This window comes from Miniopterus schreibersii (assembly GCF_964146895.1).
Source record: "Miniopterus schreibersii genome assembly, chromosome: 4".
In the NCBI taxonomy this organism is placed as follows: Eukaryota; Metazoa; Chordata; class Mammalia; order Chiroptera; family Miniopteridae; genus Miniopterus; species Miniopterus schreibersii.
The window spans coordinates 58,295,448-58,320,532 of NC_138105.1; the positions used below are offsets into that span (position 1 = coordinate 58,295,448).

A 25,085-nucleotide genomic window follows, 5' to 3' on the forward strand; every position below is an offset into this window, starting at 1 on the left:
TTTTAAAGTACTTGCAAATATGAGATATTAAAGAAAAGGGTCAACTTTCACTATGCTAAAACTTAGGATATTAAACATTCTGTTCAACTTAAATTAGGCAGTTTAGGGTGTTACACTAATAACATCATTACATACACCTGGCCATATAGTAAAGCGATTGACATCTTTACTGGGAGATATGGACTCAAAAATTATTTCTTCAGGGTACGGTATTTAGCTAAACATTCTTCAGTATCCTTTCCTGTATAATTGATGTCTCAGGCAGAAAAGGCGTTTGAAAAACAGACATCAAGGAACTTCCATCAAGTGGCAAAAAAATCAGTCTTCAAACAGAAACATACCAGCCCATGAACAAGACTGATATTGCTTATTGCCCTAGACTGGCTTTCTTATAACTGACTCAAAAGAAAGCTCAAGAAATACCGGCCCGTGAGCCCCTCCAGCCCAGCGATATTGGCACATCCCATCTGGGCCTTCTGGTTACAAACCCACCTCCCTAAGGAGCCGCCTGAAAAAGCAAGAACAATCATTAAAGAGAAGAAAAAATCCTCCCAGCTATAAATCAGCCACGTGGAGCTGCTGCAGCAGCCGCGGTGGCCCCGACTTCCTGGTTCGCTTCCTGCGAGCCCGCGGCGGGGGGCTCGGGCGGGGGCGCGGGGGCGGGAGGGGCGGCGGGAGCGGGTGGGCGACGCGGGAGGGGGGCCGCGGGGCGCGGGCGTTAGGGACGGAGTTACGGCCCATCCTTCCAGTAAAAGTTTGGGAATGGGGAAGCTTTAGGAGCTGAGCCGTGGGCAGAGGCTAAAGCTCAGAACCAGACCCGGGGAAAGTATAAGTTAGTGATTAGGGAACGGGGGGCAGCGAGGGAGAGTCGTGGGGGCCGTGGGAGACACAAGAAGGGGACTGCGGCTCCGAAGGGGGCAGGTAGAGAGGACGCTCCGGAGGGCGAGGCGCACGGGGCGGTTGGCGCCCTGCGGAGGCCGCGGGCGGCGGGCAGCGCCGCAGGGGGAGCGCCGTCCGGGCGGCGGGGCCGGGGCCGGGGCCGGGGCCGGGGCCGGGGGCGGGGTGGAGGGAAGGGCCGGGAAGGTAGAGCGGAGGGGGGTTCCGGATCTGGAGCTGGAAAGGGCAGGCGGCGGAGAGGGCGGCTGCCGAGGCGGCGGGGGTGGGGGAGGGAGGAGGAGAGCCGGAGGAGGGGGAAGGAGGGAGGGGAGAGCTGTGGCGGCCGCCGCGCCGGCTGGGTGTCTCTAGCCGCCGGAGGAAGATGAGGCTGAAGATTGGGCTCATCTTACGCAGTTTGCTGGTGGTGGGAAGCTTCCTGGGGCTAGTGGTCCTCTGGTCTTCCCTGTCGCCGCGGCTGGACGACCCGAGCCCGCTGAGCAAGATGAGGGTGAGTGACCCGCCCGCCCCCTCCGGCGGCGGCGACCGGCAACTTGTTTTGTTTGCGCGCGAGAGTGGCGGGAGCCGGGGGCGGCGGGGTCGGGCGCGGCGTGGGCGCCGCAGCTCCGCAGGTGGTGCTGGCGCAGCGCGGGCGTCCCGGGGGCGCCGGGCTCCACGCACTCGGTCCCCGCAGCCCGCGGCCGGCCCGCCCCCTCGCCGCCCCTTCCTCCCGCGCTTCCCCGCCCCGGGCTCCGCCGCCGCCGCCCGCTGCGGCTGTGGCTCCGGTGGCCGCGCTCCTCGCTGCGACTGCGGGGCGGAGCGGGAGCCGAGCGGGGTCCCCGGGGGCGGGGGACACGGCCGCCCAGCCCCCCGACTCCTCGGGGCTGGGACCGCTGCGGTCGCGGCCGGGGGACGCGGGGTTGGTCCAGGCTGCGGCCTGTGGCGCGGGCAGGCCTGGAGGAGGGGAGATGCTGCCGCTGCCATCACCACCGGTCCGGACCAGGCCCCTGGGTCCGGGCTTCGCTCCCTCCACCGCCCGCCCGGGGGTGCCCGCAGCCGGGGTTCCCCCAGCCTGCCTGCCCGCTGGGGAGTGGGAGGGAGATGGCGCCCCGCCTCCGGCTCTTACGGACGGCGTCGCCCCCCCTCCGCCCCGCCGGCCGGGAACGGGGTGCGAAGTGCGGGCGAGGCCTCGCCCGGACCGGCCCTTCCTCTCCCTTCCTCGGCGACGAGAGGGGCAGTTGGCCCGATGGGGAGGGGGGGAGGGAGGGAGGCAGAGGGGTGGCCCTGTCCAGCTCTCGGGCAGGCCCCCAGCCCTGCTGGGGAAGCCCCTTCTCCCGCAGCGGAGGCGCTGTCTGGGGGACGTGGAGCCGGTTCCTCTTCCCCGGCTGCGACAGGGCTGCTCGGCCGGGAAACTAACTTGTGCCGGCGCCCGCCGCCCCGCGCCGCCGCTCCGAGCGCCCAGGGCGCCGAGCCCCGGGAGGAGCGGGTCGGCCTTGACACCCTGCTGCGAAGGGGCCCGTCGGGCGCCTCCAACCGTAGTTACCGAGCCGCGCCAGGAAGGGGCCGCGATTAACGCGGCTTCGAGGTAACTGTGACCAGGTCACAGCAGGCTGGCAGCCTACCGGCCTCGCCCCCCGGCCTGACCCACTTAGCCCCCCAAGGAACCGCTGCACTGCCCCCCTTCCTAATCCCTGACCCAGCTGCCCGTGGGGTAAGGGAGGGCGTGGGAAGTGTGTAGGGCCACCAAGTGGCCAGGGGCCTTTGGAAGAGTTGTGCTCAGTTGTGAAGTGCCTTTTGCAAATATTTTCTGCATTGCATCTTACGTGATCTCCTTTATTAACTTTCCTTCTGGAAAGTTAGCATCAGGGAGTTGAGTGAGAAGTCTCCCTTTCTTGAATAAGAACTCTAGGATATTTCCTTGTAAGTTCCTTCCTATATGATAATTGGATTTGCTCGTAAGTTTTAGTATATGAAGTTTTTACGTTAGTGGAATCTGTTTATAATATCTAGGGTGGGTTCCCATCCAAGCCATCTACGTTAAAAGTTAATGGAAAAAACAAATTTTGCTTTTCGATGTGTTTGTGGTTTTAAACCTCTCAGCTCTCAGGAGTGGTGGCTACCTTTTTATGATTTTACTTTGAAAATGATTCATTGACAGAAAAATAATTGAATGTTACAATTGTTTGAGAGTATTTGTTTTACATCAGTGGCCTTTTGCAAAAAGCTAGAAATGTTAAAACCCCGTTTTCTGGGAGAGAAATTGAGGAGAACTGACAAAACTAGCCATGTTCAAAATGTTCCCCAGTTCAAATGGCAAGTCTTCTAGACTGGTGGGGGGGGGGGGTAGCACCAATACCCAGCCCTTAACACGTTTTATTTGTGCTGATATGTAAGTATGGAGCCACCATGCCCATTTAATAGCTATCAGAGGAGGTGATACATTGATTTTGGTCCAAATTACAGTCATGTGCTGCATAATACATTTCAGTCAACCAGGGACCGCATACACGATAGTGGTCCCATAAAATTATAATGGAGCTGAAAAATTCCTATCACCTAGTGACATGGTAGCCATGGTAATGTCACAGTATAACACATTACTCCTGTGTTTGTGGTGCTGGTGTAAACAGACCTGTGCTGCCAGTCGTATAAAAGTGTAGCACGTACAATTATGTATGGTACATAATACTTGATAATAAAGGACTATGTTACTAGTGTACGTATTACTATACTATACTTTTTATTATTTTAGAGTGTAATCTTTCTACTTATAAAAAAATAAAACTTTGCTCTAAAACAGCTTTATACATGTCCTGTTCACCGTGTCTCTTGATCACCTCATTTTCTCTTGGGCATGATTTAATCTCATGCTGTTTTGTACAATAGCATGCTGTACAGGCCTGTAGCCTGGGAGCAGCAGGTTATACCATGTAGCCTAGGTGTGTAGTAGGCTATACCGGCTAGTTTTGTATAAGTGCGTTCTGACATTTGCACAATGATGAAATCGCAGAAGGACACATTTCTCAGAAGGTGTCCTCATTCATCATTAAGCCACACATGGCTGTATTTGATAAAGTTTGTAAGTGGATCCAATGTAATTTTGTTTGCCAAAGACAGAAGTGTAGCTTTAAGACTTTGAAACATAATTAATATTGAAAAGAATGCTTATGGATCAGAAGAGCCAAACCCTTTTATTGACTTTGCAGGCAAACAGTAACTAAGGTGTAAAATATAGATTATAAGTCATAAGAGCATAAATAAAAGAACTGTTGTCTCCCATTAATGAAAACTAAACTGAGCCCTGGCCCCTATGGCTCAGTTGGGTGGAGCTTCATCCCATACACCAAGAGGTGGCGGGTTTGATTACTAGTCAGGGCACATACACAGGTTGCCAGTTTGATCCCCAGTTAGAGCGCCTGCGTGAGACAACTGATTAACATTTCTCTCTCACATCGATCTTTCTCTCTCCCTTCCTCTCTCTAAAAGTCAGTAAAAATTTTTTAAAAACTAAGAGTTTCTGAGATAAAGCACTAGAAAAATACCTTCTTTATGGAAGATTCTGACCAGTACTCAGATTCTGATTCCCCAGTTTCCCTTACCCTTCTGGTTCTTTTACTTTGATTATAATTGCAGATTCCTCCACCCACTGTGAGACACCTGCCTCTCCTTTAATGCTGATCCACATGTGGACTTTTTTTTATGCCTATAAGTGGCCTGAGATAGGCTAGAAAAATCTAGTTTATCCAATACAGGTTCTGCCTCTAGTCGGGCAACTTATACTCATGGCTCTGCCTTGTGCCACCTTTTTGTACTTTCAGTGTTCCAGGTACTAAAGTCTGTTGCAACTTGGTCTTTTTTTTTACCTGGACTACTTCCTTGCTTTAGGTTGGTCCAGGCACTATTGCAAAATGCATTATCCATAGTCAAGACAAGAGAAACACATTTATCTTCCTTCTATCTCTGGGCCTCTCTAAGGTGAATGGAGTGAAAAATGATTTTACTGTTCAAATTGTACTCAGTTGTGTACGACTTTATAGTCAACAAACATTTTTGAGTGCCTGCTAAGTATCAGTGCTCGTTGTTGAAGAAACACTCCTTGCCCCTAACCTTAAGGATCTTGCAGTTTAGTGGGGGGGGGGGGGAGACACATTAATCAAGACTCCACAAATCAATAAAAATTGTGGTACATGCTGTGAAGAAAAACCATGGGGCGGGGGTGGGAAAATAGACGCTCTTGGTCATAAAAGTCTTACCTAACGATACGAATTTTGAGTTGAAGATTTGATCTGAAGATTTGAAAAGTAGTTGGAGTGGGGGTGAGGGGAGAGGGCGCTCCTGAGAGGGAGGAGGTCCTGCGGTAGAAGGCAGCATGGTGAACTGAGGCGCTGGAAGAAGGTCAGCATAGTTAGAATATGGACAGCGAGAGGAGAGGTCAAGTGAGGATGCAAAGGTAAATGTGGGTCTTGTACACCATGCTAAGGATTAGGTCTTTAGAACAGTGGGGAAGCCATTAAAGGATTTTTAAGTAGCGGAGAGACACAATCAGCTTTGTGTTTTGAAAAGATCACTCTGGCTGCCTGCAGAAAGTATGAATTGGTTTGGAGCAAGAGCAGATAGTACGAGTCCTGTTGGAGGTTGTAGTAGTTCAGGTGGGACATGATGTTGCTTAGATTGGCAGGGTGACAGTGGAAGTGGAGAAAAGTAAATTGATGCAAGAGCCATTAAAGATGCACAGGCATTGGAACTAGGTGGGTGAATGTGGGAGTGAAGGAGGAGAAGGCGTTGAGAGGCTCAGGATGATAGGTTATTAGTTACATTACTGAGAGTTCTGAAGACAGATTTCATGCATTCATGTCATATTTTATGGTTATGGGAAAGTTTATTTTTTTAGCCTTTGTCCTCTAGATATTTTAAGGTCAGCATTTATTAAGACCATGTGTTTAGCACTTGCAAAGTACAAAAAGTTCCTTTCATTAAATAAATTTTAGTATCTCCCAGACCACGTATCCCAGCTTTATCCCTGAATAAGTGTTTCAAGTTGAGTCATAAGCCTCTGAAATTAAAGGTTTGTAATGGAAATGTTGAAAGATCTTTAGTGGTTCTATTATAGCAAATTCAGTACTGGTGAGAAGCTGTGTGCAAGCTGATGATTCTCTGTGCAGTTGCTACTTTAGTCACACCATTACTGCCACTTAGGTTAGAGCGTACATAGTAGGACAGATTAAGGAACCATTCCCAGGCAGAGGAGTTTTATGTGATAGGCAAGCTAAGACTGGTAGAAAGGAATATCACTTAAACAAGGACGAGTGAATTGATCACCCCGTCACAGTCAAGTTCCACCTTACCAAAGCCATGTTAACTCAGGGATGATTGGTTGCAACCTGAAAAATTCTGCCCTTGGACGTAAGATTTTATTTCAGATGGAAGCGCCATTTATACTATTAGGGATGGAGCTGTCACTTAGCAAAAGACTATGGTGTCTGAAGTCCTATGTGGACACTTGCCTCAGTTCCCCAGGCAAAATGCCTGGGATTGGTTTTCATTCTATTTCGCTGTCCTTCCCCAACCCCACAATAAAAAACTTCCCCATTACCAAATCTAATAAATTCAAGCTTTGTAGACCTCTAGAAATTAATGCAGACTTTTGTATACACGTATGTTCTTCTGGGTCAAGAATCAGAAGCTTTCATCTTTCCTAAAGTTGCCTGTAAGCTACTAACTGAGCCCTTTGGAGGCAGGATTCATGTTTCCTGCTCATGGAGTATCTCCCCCATCTCCCAAGGTGCTGAACCATTTACTCATGAGTCCCTCATAGGTCAGAACACCTGGAAATGCCAACATTCCCGAGACTTGCTGTATCTGTCCATTCTGTGGAACTGTTTCCCATCTAGTGGCGGAAAGTCAGGCATCAGACCTGTTACCGCCATACCTCCTCACCCCCTTTCCTTCCAGTAAGACCCTATTGGAAAATACCAAGAATATCTGAAGTAAAAATCCCTGCTCTCAAGGGATCACATCCTAGTTGAGGAAAAAGATGCAGTACTAGCATGGCCTGGTTTCCTTCCCCTCTTCCTTAATCCAGGCAGTGTAAGGAAACAATATGAGAGCTACCACAAGGATATGTTTCAATAATAGCCAAACCAGTTGGTGATTTAGAAAAGCTGTTCAGGGAGAGCACAATTACAAGTAAAGAAAGAGTGAAAACTGTTGAACAGTCGAATTTGGATAACTATTTTGTGCTTTAGGCTGGCTGTGTGGAATGGGAGATAAGGCGTTGGGGACAATTTGGGTTCATATGAGCTGCATTAGATCATTTAATAATAAATTGGAGACGGGGGAGAGAAAATAATGCATCATTGAGTGAAAATCAGAATTCTGAGTTTGGGCCATTGTAAACAGAGTATTTGTAAATTCTAACTTCAGATTTATAAAAAGTTGGTCAGCAAGTTTGAATAGATATTGAATGTAGGAAAATGACTGTTATCTTCAATTTTAACCTAGATCTTTGTTCATATTTTGGATTCTGCTTTTCATTCCTGAAGAATGAATGTATAATCTGACAGAGGAAAAAAGTAATTAAATACAGGGTGGGGCAAAAGTAGGTTTAGAATTAATCATATGGAAAATAATACAATAATTAATAAATAATAATACAAGAATAAACTTTGTTTCACATACAACTATAAACCTACTTTTGCCCCACATGTAAAGAATTTTAACTTTCTAGAATAAAATGGACATAAAAGAAATGATTTTAAGGCTATAAAAGAAATTATTTTATAGTTAGATTATATTTGGTGGGAGAGGGAGAAGGTGGAATATATATTAACAGTATGGACAAATATCTTTGTAAGAGTTGGGAGATATAAACACGGCACTCGTGCAATCAACAAATATTTGAAGTATTGAGTGTTTAGTATTGCTTTAGGCAGTGGAGATATTATACTGTACAGTGGAGGAGGTGTAAAGTTTTGACATAAAGATGTTACTTAGGTCTTGACCTAATAACCGCACAGTAGATGTTGTGTCTATAATAACAGCAGTTTTCTTCTGATTATAAAGACAGGCCTTTTTATAATACCTCCCAACCTCCAACCATCCATTCGTTTACAGTAATGTATTGAGGGCTTTCTCCCTGCAAGGCGCTGGGCTGGGTGCTGGAGACGGCAGGAACACAAACTCCAGTCTCTTCTCATCAGTGAGATAAACGGTATGGATATGTAAGAGTCATGAAAAGGAGATTCTTACAGAGCTGTGGGAGGTGGATGTTCAGAGGCAAGAGTGAAGAGCGTGGCGTTTGGCTAGACCTAGTGTGTCAGTGGGATTTTGACAGGTACAGATGAAAGGAACAGAATTCTAGACCAGCGATTTTCAACTGGTGTACCGCAAGAATGTTTAAAACATGCAATAGCTGACCATTCAGGGACAGTGACCTCTTTTCCCTTAGCTTGTCAGATAAAATAATGACAACAGCCAGCACAATAGCCTTCCAGTATGAATGAATCAAAATTATACTTATTTTTTTGTCAGATTGGCAAAAAATATATTTTTTGGTCTGTGCAGAATTTTAGTACTTAGTTTATGTGCCATGAAATAAAAAGGTTGCAAAATCATTGTCCTAGCCTAAAGGAATATGGTGAGACCAGAAAGAAGTCCACTTTACTGGTGAAAAGCGGTAGAACTTAAGATCGGAGAAGTATGTCTGGACTGTGTTTTGCAGGGAATTAAGTAGTAGGCTAGGGGACTGGGTTGGGGTTTTATTCAGCAGGCAGAGAAGCTCTTTGGAAGTTTTGAAGAGGAATTGAGAGATTGGTCACCTTTATCAACTCTTGGTTCACTAATGCACTTAACAAATATTTCAAATATTAGGTGTCTACTAAATACTACTCTAAATATTAAAGTAGTATTATTTACTACTCTATGGCATTGGAGATGCCATAGAGAAGTAAATAATAGCAAGGATAATAGGAATGCATGTTGAATCCTTACTTTGTGCCAAGTAACCATTCTGCATGTATTATGTTGTTTCATTGTAACAACAATGCTCTAATGCAAGACTGATATAATCCCCATTTTATAGATAAGGCCACCGAGTTCCAGAGGTCAGCTCTTTGCCAAAGGTCATTTACTTAGGAAGTGGTAGAGCCAGGATTCAATCTCAGGCGTTCTAACTTCAGAGCTTTGCTCTCTGACCCTACCCTATGGTTTTTAACAACATAAATGAGACCCTGTGGACTACATTGAACGGGAGACTAGAGATAGGGAGCTCGTTTCAAATAGCAACAGTCACTGTGAAGACAACACAGGATAATATGAAAGAGAAGGGGCAGCAGGGACCACTCAGGGAAGGTTAGAGAAGGTGATGGCTGAAATGAGGCCTAAAGAGTTTAAGTCTATAATACAGTTCTGAGGAAGAGCATTTCAGGCAGAGGGAACATGAAGTGTGAAGCCTCTGAGTTTGAAAAGGGGGCTGGAATGTTTGAGAAATAGAATGAATCATAATCATGTAGTTGTTGTATATATTGTTATATATACTATATGTAACATAGACATTACATTAAAATAATTAAAAAACACATTAGGCATTTTTTGTACTCTTAGTCTATGCCCTGGCTGGTGTGGCTCAGTGGGTTGGGCTCCATCCTGTGCACAGAAAGGTGGCTGGTTCGATTCCCGGTCAGGGCACATGCCCAGGTTTCAGGCTTGATTCCTCCAGGGGGCTTGCTGGAGGAATCTAATAAATGTTTCTTTCTGGATGGATGTTTCTCCCTCCCCCCTCCCTCTCCCTCCCTCTCTCCCTTCCCCCTCTCTAAAAATCAATAAAAAAGGAAGGAAGGAAGGGAGGGAAGGAGGAGGCCAATGTGACTGGAGCATGGTGAGTTTGGAGGGAGTACAGTACTTGATGAGCTTGCAGATGTAGGCAGGCAGGGCTTTGGGTTGGATGACAAATTATATGATCATTGTACTCTGTGAGATGGTCCTAGATAAACAAAATGAGTAATAAGTTGTTTTGGCCACAGTGTTGTGGGCTGGACACACAAATAGCAATTGCAATGGATGCAACAAAAACTGTATTAACGAAGTCCACTGGGTCCTGTGGGATCACAGATCAAGCAGGATCTAGTCTGCCAGGCTGGGTGCAGTCAGAGAACTCATCTTAGGGCAGGTGGGCGAGACAAGGCAGGTGGGAGGGATGAAGGAACTGTGTTCAAAAGTTTGGAAGACTGAGGCAAATCTGGGGGACTGCATGGCTGGAAGATTGGAATGCTGAGTGGAGGGATGGAAGGGAGGACCCTGGAAAGGTCAATAGCCTCTGAACCCGGAATGACTGAACACTGTGAATGGTCAGAGCCAGGGTATAAGCAATAATTTGGAGTCAAGTGCAGGCTAGATTTCAGTGAGGAGAGAGGTGTCTCTGTAGGAGATAATGAGACCTAAACTGGGAGAGGGACCAAGAAAATGAGTATGAAGAGAGAGAGAGTATGAAAATGTAGCTGATGAGAGGAGAAATCCTACTGGATGGAACAGGAAAGGAAGGATGCCTTTCGAAATACCAGAACTGTCTGAAGTAGCGATTCTCAACTTGAGCAGGCATCAGAATCGCCTCAAGAATGTGTTAAAACACAGATTACTCAGCCTCATGCCCAGATGGTCTGATTCAGTTGGTCTGGGGCGGGGCAGAGAATTTGCATGTCTAACTGGCTCCCAGGTGATGCTGATGCCTGTGATCCAGGGATCACACTTTGAGAAGCACCAATGTAGAGAATGTGTGCATTGGAGGCTGCAGAACAAAACATTTGTTTGGTTTGGAATATGGTATTTTACAGGCTTCGGTCGGTCAAGTGATGGTGTTTACCAGGTAGATGGAACTCAGAGTAGGATAAATCAGTACTGGATGCAGAGGGCCCAGCTCATTGGCAGGAACGTGATGTCTGTAGCTCAGGGAGTGGATTGGCAGATTCAGGGAGCACGTGTGTGGATGGAGGAGAAAAACATGGGTAGGAAAAAAGAAACATGGGAGGTGCCTTGTTTTAGATGCTGGAAAGGGCAGAGATGCAAGAAGGCACAAGCAGAAGTAAAATGCTTTAGAGAATATTGCCCTCTAGAAAACATGGGCAAAAGGTAATTTCTTTAAGGACGGGACCATCAACAATTTCAGATGCTACAATAATTGAGCAAGATCTGATTAGAATTAAGGATGCAGCAAGTGGCTGTGGAAACAAGTTTACCTGCTGCCAGATTAACCAGTGGTACTCGAGAGGGACTACAGTAGCATCTTCATTAGCATCTCAGTAAATAAGATGACCCAGGAAAACTGGATCGCATGACGAAGAGGTTCAAGGGGTGAAGGAAGGGTTTTATTAGATAACTATAACTATCAAAGAGGAACAAAACCCATTTGGGGTTGTATCTTTTCTGCCTTCACCTCCCCCCTACTACTACTCTGTGTGTCTCTGTATAAACACATTTATGTGTATACAGGGTGGGGCAAAAGTAGGTTTACAGTTGTGAGTATGCAAAACACAGAGTTTATTCTTGTATTGTTATTTATAAATTATTGTATCATTTTCCATACAAACAACTGTAAACCTACTTTTGCCCCACTATATATTTTAAGATGAATCATAATCATGTAGTTGTGATAATATATAATATATATTATGCTTGTAATATACATTATGCTTGTAATATATATGCTTGTAATATACATTAGGCATTTTTGTACTCTTTTAGTCTGAAATCCAGTAACTTGTAAAGCTGTGATTAGAACAACATTTTAATATTTGAAGTTGGGAAAGAAAAAACAATAGCAAAACAGTATGCTCAGTATTTCAGTAATGTGAGATAAAAAATGAGGTCCACTGCTGAATTCTAGTTCAGCCTAGTGATCCTGAAAGCAACACTGAGCCCAGCGGAGCTGCAGTTACCCAGGGCTTACGTCTTTGTTGGGGAGGGAAAAACTAACTTTCAGTTGCTAAGAATCCTGAATATTTCAAAATGAGAAATGTCCTCATTTCTGCCTCGTTATAAATTCTCTCCTGGGCTTCCCAGCCTTCGTTGCATTTTTAAGTGTTGCTCCTAAGCAGCATTTAAACATGCCAATAGGGAGACCTGATTGAGTTCACTGAGTATGAGAACTGTACACTGAAACTTGAGGAAAGAATTAACTTTGCATCATCTAATTAGGTTGATGGACTTGCCACAGAGCACCTTGGTTTCCCAAACCTAGAAGGTACAATTAGCTACAGTATTATATCAATACCAACTAGCCCGCTAATAGGCTTCCGAGCAAAGCAATTGGAATTTGTTATTACCAAGGATATTTTAAACTGGATGAATTAAAATTAAATCACATACTTTGGGGAGCAGTTCTGCTCAAGAATAGAATAGAATACAATAGATGACCTAATCATTTTTTTCACCTTTAATCTTTATTGAGGCCCTGGGTTTAAGAATACATTTGGGCTTCAAGATATATGCTACTCTCTTCAATAGTAAACGTGCGTGCTTAATGATTATTTGGCTTAAACATAATGCTAGTATTTGTAGTACTTACCTTTATAAAATATTTTATATGGTTTAGTGCTTAAGTATTGAGTTACTTACTATGAAAATATATATTCACTAGTATGTGTATGTTTTATAAAAATAATTAGTATTAATTAAAGAGTAAGTGTATCTTAAATGGACATTAACTGAGAAATTACCAAAACCTTGGTTACTCGGTGAGGTTAGGTATGTCAGCATTTCTGTTTATTAAGCTGTAATTATCCTTAGACTCTTGATTTTCCTTTGTAATAAAAACACCAAAAATAAAACCTGTGACGAGATACACTCTAATGTGCTGAAGGTCTGCAAGTGGCTTTTACAACTGTGTGGATGCCTGACCCTTCTCCAGCCGGAGCCCTTGTGTAAATCTGACTCGCTGAGCCTAGCTACTGAAGTGAAGCAGAGACTCGGGTTCTTACCGTAGTAGGAGACCCTTTTGAATAGTATTACAGAATTTTAAGAATGAACACTTGTTAAGAAGTGATATCGTTAACATCAGCGCACTATCTTTATGCTTCTGTGTGAATTTCTTTTTTGATAAGTTCTTTAGAAAGGCCAAATAGGAAAGAATAGAACAATAAGGTACGATTGTGCTTTTATAAAAAATCAAGTCCCTAAGCCACCGTGCTTGAACTGCTCTAATGGTCCATTACTTGTCATTGTGTACTATTGCGCTTGAAATAATTTTAGTCTGTTGAATTTGAAGTAAATATTTCATTTATAGTTTATTAACATCTATTATGGAAAAATAGTTCCCTATAACCCTAGCACAAAACACAAGGATCAGTATATTTAAGTGAGTCACGAAAATTTCTTTTTGCCAGAATATATCTTAGAGAGCTGGACAAAGATGTTCAGATATAGAAAATTGGAAGGGTGGAGCATAGTATGTAGATTCTATTTCTGTTTTGACGTAGTTTATTAGTCAGTTGTATAAACATTTCAGAAATGACTCAGGAACAGTCTAGTGGGGTTAAATCAATTAAGATAGTTTTATTTGCTTGATTGTTTAGTGCTGCTATGAAAAATAGGTGTCTCTGATGGAAAATAGTTGTCTAGAAAAATTTACAATGCAGTATATTATACTGGGCTTCTTTGTCAGTATTAGCCTGTGTGCCTAATTTAGACAGTTTCTAAAGTATTTGGCTTATTAGGTATATGTTTTAATTATGCTTACTTGGAATGACTTAAATCCAACACCCTCCCCCCAATATTTCTTCCAGAAATTCTTATCAAACAGTCTAATCATTGTGTTTTTAAAATTTAATTGATCCAACAAAACTAGTCTTTTAATCTCTAACACAGCACAGTGTCCCATGTAAATCTTAGTATTTGTTACCTTTACAATCTGTTTGCAGGGTTTTTTTTAAGGCGTTTTTTATTTTTCAATTACAGCTGACATTCAATGTTATATTAGTTTTAGGTGTACACCCCAGTTATTAGATATTATATAACTTACTAAGTGAGCATCCCAATAAATCTCATACCCATCTGACACCATACATAGTTATTAGAATGTTGTCTAAATTCCCTGTGTTGTACTTTACATCCCCATGACTGCTCTGTGACAACCAATTTATACTTCCTAATCCCTTCACCAATTTCACCCCACCCCCTCCCCCCTCCCATCTGGCAACCATCAAAATGGTCTCTGCATCTATGAGTCTGTTTCTGTTCTGCTAGTTCATTTATTTTGTTTTTTAGATTCAATTGTTGATAGATATGTATCACTTTTTTTCTTTTGAAAGAAAGCGTTTAAAATCCACTGTTTGAAAGTCTGCTAACTCTTGCCAGGGTGATTTAAAATGAATAAAAAACCCATTAGATTTTTGGCAAATAAGCTCTCAATTATGGTACAGAATAAATGACTACAAAGTGCTTTTTAATGTAATGGCCTGGAAATGACTGAAATCTTATTACTTTACACATGCAGATTTTTCTCCTATGGTGGGGTGTTTAGTTTTTAAGCTAAAATATCACTGTCAAGATTGGAAATTTTGATCACATAAAATATATAATTACATTTTAATATTTAAGCAAAGATTGGTAAGATTGGAAATATAGGCATGCAGTTTCATTAACTTGCTCTCTGCATGATAGCCTCAGAGGAAATTCTAAGTCCAGTATTTGTAAAAGAAGGTTAGAGGAGAGTGTTTTTACTGTGGTGGTCAATTAAAACAAAGTTGCTTACAATCCAGGGATGCTCCAGTGGGTGGTAAAGAGAAAAATACTTTTAGCAAATAGTTTTCTAAAGTCATGTATTCTAAAAATGTGCTAAAAGAGAGTGATTCCCAAATACCTTGGTAATTTATAGAAGTACATTTTCTGTATGAAATTAAGATAACTCTTACTCTTCATAGTTAACAGTTGGATTCTAAAACCTGGCACATATTTAAAAATGAATGTAGCACAGTTGTTATCTTCAGAAATTTTGAAGAACTCTGTAAAACCTTCAAAGATAATAGAGCCCAAAACACCACACCCTTTCCCAGGTCCTGATCTTGAGGAAGGAACTGGTATCTGAAGTACAGGTCAAAATATGTACAGGCCACATCAATATGCTCAGATTATTTTTCCCGGCATCCTCTCTGAATTCTGAGGAAGGTTTTAATGAAGTGGCTTCATTTTACTAGGAAGATTGCCAGCCACTCTTGTTTGAGCATCCTATACTGGTGACTAAATTGAAGAAAATCACAGCCGACAGTCTAATAAATAGCTTCACAGTAGTACAATCATGTTTCATAAGAGGCAGTTATCGTCCTTGACCTCTGCTCAATTAACTGCTAACACCAAGAGAAAAGTAAATGTTAAAATCTTTGTTATATGTTGGCAAAAATCACTTCCTGATGATCAAGCCAATGGATTAAAGCATGCATTCCGATTTTCACATACTTTTTAAATCTTAAATATTAGATACTTGTGTTTAAAAGTAAACATGTCTTGTGTGATGATTTATGACTTGGAAGGGCTGATAAAATGCAGAGGAGTAGCTAGAAGGAAATTGTTGTGACAATTAAGGAATAGCTTTATAATATTATAGAAAATCAGAAACTTAAGGTAACTGCAAAGATAATATATAGATATTTGTTCAGTATTTTTGTTTTCTAATGAATTGCGATACTTTCCTCCTATTCCTTCAGTACTTCATGAAAATAACTGCAATCTATTGAATTTTTTTTTCTCCCTCTGGACAAAGGATTCCTTTCTTTGATTATGAGACATTTGTTGAGTGGCTGGTCAGTTTCTTTGAGTCCCAGTGGGTGCTAAATGTGAGAATGCTTCCTTCAGGGTTAAAGTGTCAGTCATGTGGCTAGGTGAGCCAGCCTGCCATTTGGGCACGCAGCAGGCAGCCTTTGAGGATGAGGTTAGCAGCTTACTCATAATTTTCTAACACACCCAGGTTGCATTTTCTGAATATACCCAATTCTTTTTAATTAAAGATAACTGAAGCTTCACAGTCCTCTGTCATACTCATAATGTTGTGATGACTCAGTCCTAATGAGAGAGTATTTCTAAAATTAGGCGTAATAAACTATTTTTTAACTTATGCTCTCTCTGTAATCCCTGTGCACCCCTCCCCATAGCTCCTCCCACATGCCTCACTTTTTAAACAGAATGCTTTGAGAAGCACTTGCTTCCTGTGGAACAGCGGCTAGGAATGGAAGAAAGATTGGAGAGTTGGTTTCCTTGCAGGAAATTTTCTGTCCAGGGACTGCCAGTTTTCCTTGGTGGGCATGGACAGTTCAAAATTGCCTCAGACATGCAGTGATGAAAATCAAATCAAATGTAGATTACTAAGTGGAACTTTTATCTGATAACTTTAAAAAAAAAAATGAGCAACAGATTTAGAACAGTGTTGTTGTTACTTTGAAGTATTAATATTCTTTTTTTTTTTTTTTAATATATCTTTATTGATTTCAGAGAGAGGAAAGGAGAGGGAGAGAGAGAGATAGAAACATCAATGATGAGAGAGTCATTGATCAGCTGCAGCCCGCAACCCAGGCATGTGCCTTGACCGGGAATCGAACCCTGATCTGGATCCTAGGTCGATGCTCAACCGCTGAGCCACGCCTGGCCGGGCCGAAGTATTAATATTCTTAAAGTTGATGTTTCAATCTCCTCTGTTTCCACCACCTCTCATCAGGTGACTATATGCATTTGTTCGTTTCTCAGAGTTAAATAGCAAAAATGCTGAGAACATATGCAGTGCCTTATTAAGCCAGGTTCCTGATTTATTTCCAGTCCCTTCCATCTAGATACATATTTGATTTACTTACTTAGTTTACGTCCTAAATCCATAGGCCAGTACTGACACTCGTAGCTGGTTTTATTTAGGATATTGCAAATGTACATTTAAAAGTATAAATGGTGATAGAAGGAGACGGGGTGGTGAACACACAATACAATATACAGATGATGTATTATAGAATTGTACACCTGAAACCTATATAATTTTGTTAACCAACATCACCCCAATAAATTCAATAAAATTTAAAAAAACATATTTGTAATAGATGACTGACACCCCAAAAAGTAAAACAACAAACAAAACCCACCGTGCTTTAACTGGTTTATGGTGAAGCAAAAAGCATGAGAAATTTGCTGTGTTTCAATCTGCTTATTATCATTTGGGAATCAACTTGTCCAAAGAAGCCTTGGGCTGATTGAATTCTCTTCATTGCTCTGCAGAAGTGCATAGCAGTGGACATGACCTCATTAAATATGTTTACGGAGTGATTGGTGCACCAAGTGACACCTGGAATCCTGAAAGGACAATGTCATTTAGATGCCTAACTTACTGCTAGGAGTGAAGATCAGTAAGTTGCAAAAAGAAAAGGAGAAAAATTCATTTGGGGGAGGTAAAGCTAGTATAATTTAGGACTTGGATTACTATAATTACTTCACTGAGCGAATTCCGTGATCATCTACGAATACAGGCACTACATTTGTATGATTTTGTAACACTGCTTAAATGCTTCCTGTCCCAGTCAGGGTAATGAATTAAAATATTTTGGATATGTAGCACAAATTACAGCTCAGGAATACTAAACTCAGAATTTTGTACTGTAGGCTAGTTACCAGGAAGTAGTGGAGGTCAAATCAGGGCTGCTGGGGAAGTTTTTTATTTCCTTGTGTAAGCCTTAGAGCCTACCCATCTCTTGCTTCTGCTTATTCTGTGGACAGTAACAGTTTCTGTGGTTATGGAAACTCTATGCTAGTCAAGTAAGAGACATAAACTCTAAGTTCAAGAGAATCAGCAGTCTCATGATTTTGGAATAATCTGATATTTTAGTGGGGTTTGGGGTATTTTTTTAGTCACTGTCTCATGGAGAATTTAAAAAACCAAGTAAGTCCATAATTCATAAAAAAGATTCCCAGAGAAGGTATATTGACATTAATTATAGTATTCCTTACCTAGGGCTTGAGTGTAGGGTGAAGAGAAGGGTGTAATTATAGTATTCCTTACTAGGGCTTGAGTGTAGGGTGAAGAGAAGGGTGTGCCATCTAAAAGGAGAGGGAGCTTTGTTAGAGTACAAGGTCATAGTTTAGGCCAACCATTTGAGTTGGGCCGGGGGGGGGGGGGGAGTAGGATGGCTGAGGGCATCTAAACCACATACATGTTTTTTCTTTTTAAAAATAATTGCGTTGATAACTCTGAATATTAATCGCCATGAATACTAAATATCTGAAGAAATTATATTGATGTTTAACTTACCTTACTGTGTAATATATAGCTCCCCAAGGACGGCCTGGAGGATTAAAAGGAAAAGTTGGCATCATTGAATAGAAGCACATACACATGGGCTTTGAAGTGGGTTAAAATCCGGGTGCGAGCACTGTTAATAGTTTAGAGAGCTTCATCCCGTGACTTAACCTCTGTAAGCCTCCTTTCCTCATCTGTAAAGTGGGTGTAAAATCTGCTTCATAGCCATGTTCTTGTGCTTCCATCAGGTGAAGTTTATCAGAGCTCCTAGGACAGTGTTTAATGCAGTTTTACATGTTGTTTTCCCTTCTTGGATAAGCATAATAATTTGTACATAGTTTCAAGAGCGGTTACAAGAATGAGCCGGCCCAAGGGCTCAGCAGTTGAGCATTGACCTAGGATCCAGGAGATCGTGGGTCGATTCCCGGTCAGGGCACATGCCAGGCTGCGGGCTCCATCCCCATTCGGGGGCGTGCAGGAGGCAGCCGATCAATGACTCTCTCAGCACTGATGTTTCTATCTCTCTCTCTCTCTCCCTCTCCCTTCCTCTCTCTGAAATCAAATAGACATAATTTTTAAAAAAAGAGTAGTTACAAGAATGAAAATAATTAAGTTATGCAAATTTGTTATGCATTCATTATTTTGAATTATAAGTGAAAAGGGGTTGAGTATTGTCTTTTTTCCTGGACTTTTAGGTATTTTTCTTAAAAGTTAGGTCCTTCAATGCACCAATATTCTAAAATGGGGAAAGGGGAAAATACTATCGCTTACTTACTTTAAAAATATATTCTTTTTTTCTGAATGTAAATGTGCGTTCATTGTAGAAAATATGAAAAAGTGAAAGCAAATAAGAAACAAAATCTCCTATAACCCATCTTATTCAAAGCTAATTAACATGATCTGTTTGGTGTATTACTTGCCCAAATTTAAGTATAGGTAATCATAGACACATATTTATACAGGGTGTTCCAAAAAATGTATACACACTTTGAATAATTATAAATGCAGTGTTGATTAAATTACATTTCATTTTCAAAATGTAATAGAATCTACAGACATTGTGGGTATACATTTTGGGAGAACACCCTGTGTGTGGATTGCCTTTTTTATGTTACTGTAGAAATATTTTAATATGTATTGTTTCTAGGATATATACTATTTTGTAAACTAAGCTTTTAATATCTGGTAATTTTAGCATTGAGATGGTTCAAAGGTTAGGGAAAAAAGAAAATCCTGAATTTTTGTGTAGAACACATTTGCAAAATTGTTTTTCATCTGCTCCTTAAAAAACATATAGGTATGATTCTGACGTTTACAAGATGGTTATAAAAATTGCTGTTGAAACTAATTCAGGGTGCTTCCTTGCCAAACCAACAATTAAGTGAAAGAACAGAAGTGACCTGAGGGAGAGCAACACTGAAATAGCAGGTTTCCTTGGCGGCTACTTATCTCACCCTCTCTTCCTTGTTCCTCGCCCTAGCAAAGTCCACGACTTAACTTGGAGCTGCAGTTACTAACACACCAGAGTGTCTACACTTCTCTTAGAGGATAGGTACTAAGAAATCTAAGTCACTGCCACGGGGTTAATTATGCCTCGCAGCAAATATATTGTTAATTTTATTTATTGATCTTGTTCTCATTGTTGTGAAGAGTTTTTCTTTCTACTTATTCAACTCAGCCATTTCTCTATTTTCTCATTTTTTTCTCCATATTTGGAACATTTAAAGAAGTAAAAATGAAAATTATGCCCTTGCTTTTAGTCACTGCATGGGTGGGCTACACCTGTTTCATTGCTCAGTGATGTAGCTTCTTTTCCATGGCTGAGTCTTATTTTAAGTTCACACACACATTTTGTTTGCATATTTATTTATACTTACATAACAGGTCAGCACTGTCTCTTTCTACGCACGAAGAGAGCCAAATTCTAGTCTGAAAATTGATGGGTAAGCATCAAATACTTAATAAGGAACTTTTATTGAATTCATATTGTGCCCTCTGCTAGGCATGTTTATATTCTCAATTTAATCTTCTGACATTTTACACATAAGGAAATTTGCAGCTTAGAAAAGTTAAATGCCTTGCCTGGGGTCACCTGCCCTGGTAGGTAATGGAACGAGAGTTCATTAATCCAGACTGCAGAGCCCACCGTTTCGACACCCCCAATAGCACTTCCTGTGAACTGTGTTCTGTGAACCAAGATGTATAGGCAGGAATTAACTTTAAAGAGGGTCCTTGGGCCAATGAGATGGAGAAACATTGGGTGCTCTATCAACCCCTCAGGGATGCACACTGTACACTGGCGTGCTAAAAGCTGTGAGTAGTCCTACAGAAAATAAACTTTGAGATTTTACCTCATCTTTCACAAACTGACCTGGTCACTGAGTCAGTCTTAAAAGAACTCAGTTACCCTGAGAAAAGAGTGTGCTAATTGCCGAATCAAAGTAAGGGGTTTACCTGGGTGATGTTACTACCCAGTGCTTTGTGGAGAGATGCACCCAGGGCAGGAATCTAGCTGCCTGGGCTTGCTGAATTCTGCCTTTAGTCTATAACTCTGTGTCCCTGTTGGGCATATCATCCAGCTGTCTAAATCTCATGTTTCAGTATCCTTCCAAGTCCCACCTCTCCTCTGAAGCTTTCTTTAACAACTTTAGGTCACACTGCTATCACCAATCTCAGAAGGGTTCCTCATTGTAGTGCATGATCATAAATGGCCACAATACTCTTGAGCCACATGGCAGCTTCCCCAGTTGGTCCCTAAGCTCCTTGAGGGCAGGCCCTGTGTTACACTACTCCCGTGGACCCCTGCTAATTAGCCTCTGATCTTACCATCCTAGAGAAGAGAGGTTCAAGTTCTAGTGGCTTTTGGTCAGTTGACAAATACTCATTGTCTCCTGGTCATGACCTCCGGTGAGACCTGCATTTCATTCTTAATCCTTAGACTTGAGAAACTTGTGTAATCATTCTATGAAACACTAGCATCAGTAGTGATGCTCCCTTTATTGCTTTCCAATGGGACACAGCTCTCTGACCTTGCTGTATTATTTATCAAAAGTGATTTCAGTTCTGTTGTAAATTCTCATACACAGTTGAGTATTTCGCAATTATAGGAAAGTCCTGCTGGTCAATTAAAATAGGTTTCTTAGAACAGCCCCTGCTAGGTAGCCACCTACATCTTGCTTCATTGCCTCAGCAGCCCAATGAATCTGCTAAGTATTTATATTTAGGAATTTCTTTTATACAGATGTTAAACAAAAATCTTTCACAGGCTAATCTTTCCTGAAAGAAAAGGTTTGTTGTGCCAAATCTAGCCAGAAAAGGAGTGGGTCCTGAGGCACACAGTCAAATCCAACAGCATGTCTGCCTCCCTAGAGTTGACGGGTTCTTTTATATATTATGTTCTGGGGAAGATAAATGTAAGTTGTTTTGAAAGAATTTACATTGACTACAGATAAGGGAGTGGGGAAAGGTGAAGCAGGGGCAGTTCTGGGATAGATGCATGGTCCGTAAGGAAGAAATAGTTACCAGTTTTTATTGGTTGGGGACAACAGACCTGAAAGTTCATGCATAAGCAAGAGGGTGGCATCTGGTAGTCTGCAGCTCCTTTCTAGACAGCTGCCTAGAAGTTGACTGAAAGCTCCAACACACATTCAGGAATGTGAGCAGTCTGTTGTTAACCAGGCCACAGCCCGTGTCTCTTTCTCTCACTCTCTCACCTGCTGTAATTTAATTTAGGCCATGTCTGAATTTTCCTCTGTCACACGGAATCTTGATGAAGTGATTCCTTGACTTTGATTTTAAGACAAATGGCTTTTAGTAGCTATTGGGTTGATATTTGTATAGAAATAGACAGATGTTCAGTGTTTAAATTACTAGAAACTCAGGTACTAGAAACTCATTTCAAAGCCAGGTCCCCCAAACCAGATAAATGCTTTTACAGACATTTTTCAGGCACATAAAACTCCAAAGCCATGCCTTGTATGTTATATGGATACATTTTTCTGCATAGACAAGATTGAGTGAAGCTTCTTAAAATATGAGTCTAATAAAGTTTACACTGAAAGTGCCGCCTTTTCCTTTGGAAACTCCCTGCAGTAATCATGGATATTCTTTATTTTACTCTAAGGAACTTCTGTGTATAAAATTAACATCATCTGTCTTGACCTGTATTTGGAAGTCTTTGTATGTGTTACCTGCTGGTAAATGAGACAATTTCCAACCTTCCCTGGGGAAATACAGGAAGAGCAGACCAAAAGTTCAGTTATCAGTTGGCTGTTGGCTCAATGTGATTGGTAAGGGGTGGTAACTAGATATTTGGGGTTTATATCATTAAAATGTAGATTTGACTACTATAACAGACATCTAAAAAGTTAGGGTTTTATTCTCTTACATAAACACCCAAACTGATCTGGCAACTCTTCCTAGCCCCGTGTATGACATCGTTAGGGACCCATGTCCCTTCTCCATTGTTATTCTGTCATTCCTACACAGTTGCTCTCATCTGTGTGGCCTAAGATTTCCCCACTTTGTCCACACTCCAGCTGTAGGAAGGAAGGAAGCAGAAAGGGGCCTTTGCTCCCTCCGTCTGTACATACCACTTTCAGTCACATTCCATTGGCCAAAAAGTAGTCACTCTGAGGGAAGTTGGAAATGTGTGTTTATTCTGAGTGGTCATGGGCATAACTGAAAATCGGTGGTTAATTAATGAGGGAGAAAGAGAAAAAGGATATTTGGAGGAATAGTAGTGTTTGCCACAAGGTAATAGCATGTAAATTTTTTTAATGATAAAGTTGTAAAAGTAAGGGTCAAAAGTCACACTAGCTCAGATTTTAGTTTCACCTAACTTTCCTTCTCTAAAATGATCAGCATGATCTTGGTATCTGGTGTGGGTTTGGTTTTCTCACCCAAACATAAAATTTGTTTATTTTTCTATTACTTGATTAACTGTTGACTCTAAAACTCTTTTCAGACTTGTTTGCTAAGTTCACATCAACAGGACCAGGTTTTAAGTTTCTCTTATTACCCATTGTCACCAAGCAATGCTTTCTAACATAGATGTTCAGTAAATTTATATCACCTGGAATTATGATGGATATTAAAATTCTGCCTCCTTTGTTTATTTGTGAATAGAGTCAGTGGTTTCTTGTCTTTTTTTCTGCCAACTGGAACAGTCCCTACTCCCTGCATCAGATGCTTTATCCCCTGTCAGAAATGTAGAGGAGGGATGGAATTCTCAGGGTTGGTGAAGATGTATCACCAATTCACTCTCATGGCCCCTTTGCTGCTGATAGTCAAGGGACTATGGAAAGGGTTATGGGTCTCTGGAGGAGGTAGCAAGAGTCGGGATTCACATAGCAGCATTAAGAGGTAGGTCTTACAGTGGGCAAAATGTATGAGAGAATTGAAAGAACAAAATGGGAATATTGAAGAAACACAGAGAGTGATTACAAGAAGAGCTATAAGCCCTAGGGTGGCAGGGGTAGGCAAATGAAGAGGTTGCGATCAGGAGCTCACAGGAAGGACCCTGCAAGTTGGGATTCAGATCTCTGGGGGTGGCCTGGGAAGGCCCTGGCCAGGTGCCTGTTGCATCTCTAGAATGTAATGAGGCTATTGGGGGATGGAGTTGGGTTGGAAAAATGCTAGAAACTAGAACCACTCCAACTGCCATGGTGAAGTGCCTTGACTTTGACAGCAAGCAAAGAACAATGATCTCTTTTGCCAGCCTGTCTCCCTCTAGAAAGCCCTGTTGGTAAAGCCTAACAGGCAGACAGTTGGCAACGGAGGAATATCTGCAAAGTTCCAGATAGAAGGGCAGAATACAGAAGGGTGGGTTTGGAGCTGAGGGATAATAGTTTAATACCCTGCAGTCCGGTACTGGATATAAGGGTTTCCTTTGGAAAGTTCTTTGTTGGAAGGTTTAGAGTCACACAGTTCTATGAGAGAACAGTGGGCAGCCCAGTCTTGGATTCTGACTTGTACCCGCACCACAGCTATTTATGTGCAAGAGAGCATGCTGTCCATTCTTTCAACTTCATAGAGTAGGGATGCAGCTTGGATTTTCCTTTCTTTCCTTTCAAAACCCATTCTGAAACTATCATTCATAAATTTCCTTAAGCCTTGTTTGAATCTGTTTATTTCTAGCGTCTGTGATTCATTAATAAAACTACTTAGACTTTTTAGGTGTCTTGCATTGGATTGGGACTTGAAGATACAAAGATGACTAAGAGATATAGTCTCTGTTCCCAGAGAAGTCACCACCTAGTTTGTGAGACAAGGTGCATATGAAGAAACTAACATTGTGTGTTAAGTACTGAAAGAGAATGGATTGTATCTGGAAGGTGGAAAAGAGCAGGCCCAGGGGGGAGAAGTAACTTTTGGACTCATCTTACAAAGTAGGTCTTTGCAGCATGAAGGAGGAATGTGTGCAGCTGTGAGTTGTGGGGGAGGGCAGCAAGTAGAAACTACAAATTTAAGAGGAAAGAAGGAAATAATTATTAAGATGGCATCTGCTCTATATTTACCAGTTGCTGTATGAAGAAGCATTATTTAGTTGCCCTAAAAAGTCCTCCCTTTGGCTTCAAGGGAGTCTCCTTGTTATAGAATTTTGAATTTTGGTAAGTACCCTCCCTCCCATCCTGGTCCAGTATGATTCCCTGTACTTCAGCCATATGCTTGCAAAAAAAAGTACTATTATTTTTTACTTTATTTTCAAATCAAAGCCGCCTCATTCCTGTTTTTATATTAGTTGTCCCTCACAGAACAATTTCTGGGTTCTATATGCGAGGCCCCCCTCCTTATATGAAGGGCTGTCTTAAGAGGTATGAGAATCACCATGAAATGGAAAATGTCCCGGCTGCCATACCATGAGAAGGGGACATGTGTTTAGTCCTTTCTTAAAGGGTCCTAAAACAATCTATAAAATAGGTAGGCAGAGCAATCTTCCAAAGATCCAAGGGGATCT

The 25,085-nt window shown here is 42.0% G+C and overlaps 1 protein-coding gene across 3 annotated transcripts in view; it reads left to right on the top strand.

Moving 5' to 3' along the window:
• The first annotated feature begins 1,183 nt into the window (after positions 1-1,183).
• Positions 1,184-25,085, top strand: part of GALNT7 (polypeptide N-acetylgalactosaminyltransferase 7) — a 112,840-nt gene continuing 88,938 nt past the window's right edge. For 2 of the 3 annotated variants that reach the window (XM_081135551.1, XM_081135550.1), the window contains exon 1: positions 1,199-1,384. In XM_081135551.1, the coding sequence (XP_080991677.1) occupies positions 1,259-1,384 (126 nt within the window). In that variant the 5' untranslated portion in view covers positions 1,199-1,258. Of the gene's footprint in view, positions 1,385-25,085 lie in introns of all 3 variants that reach the window. The other variant, XM_081135549.1, reaches the window with a different exon arrangement.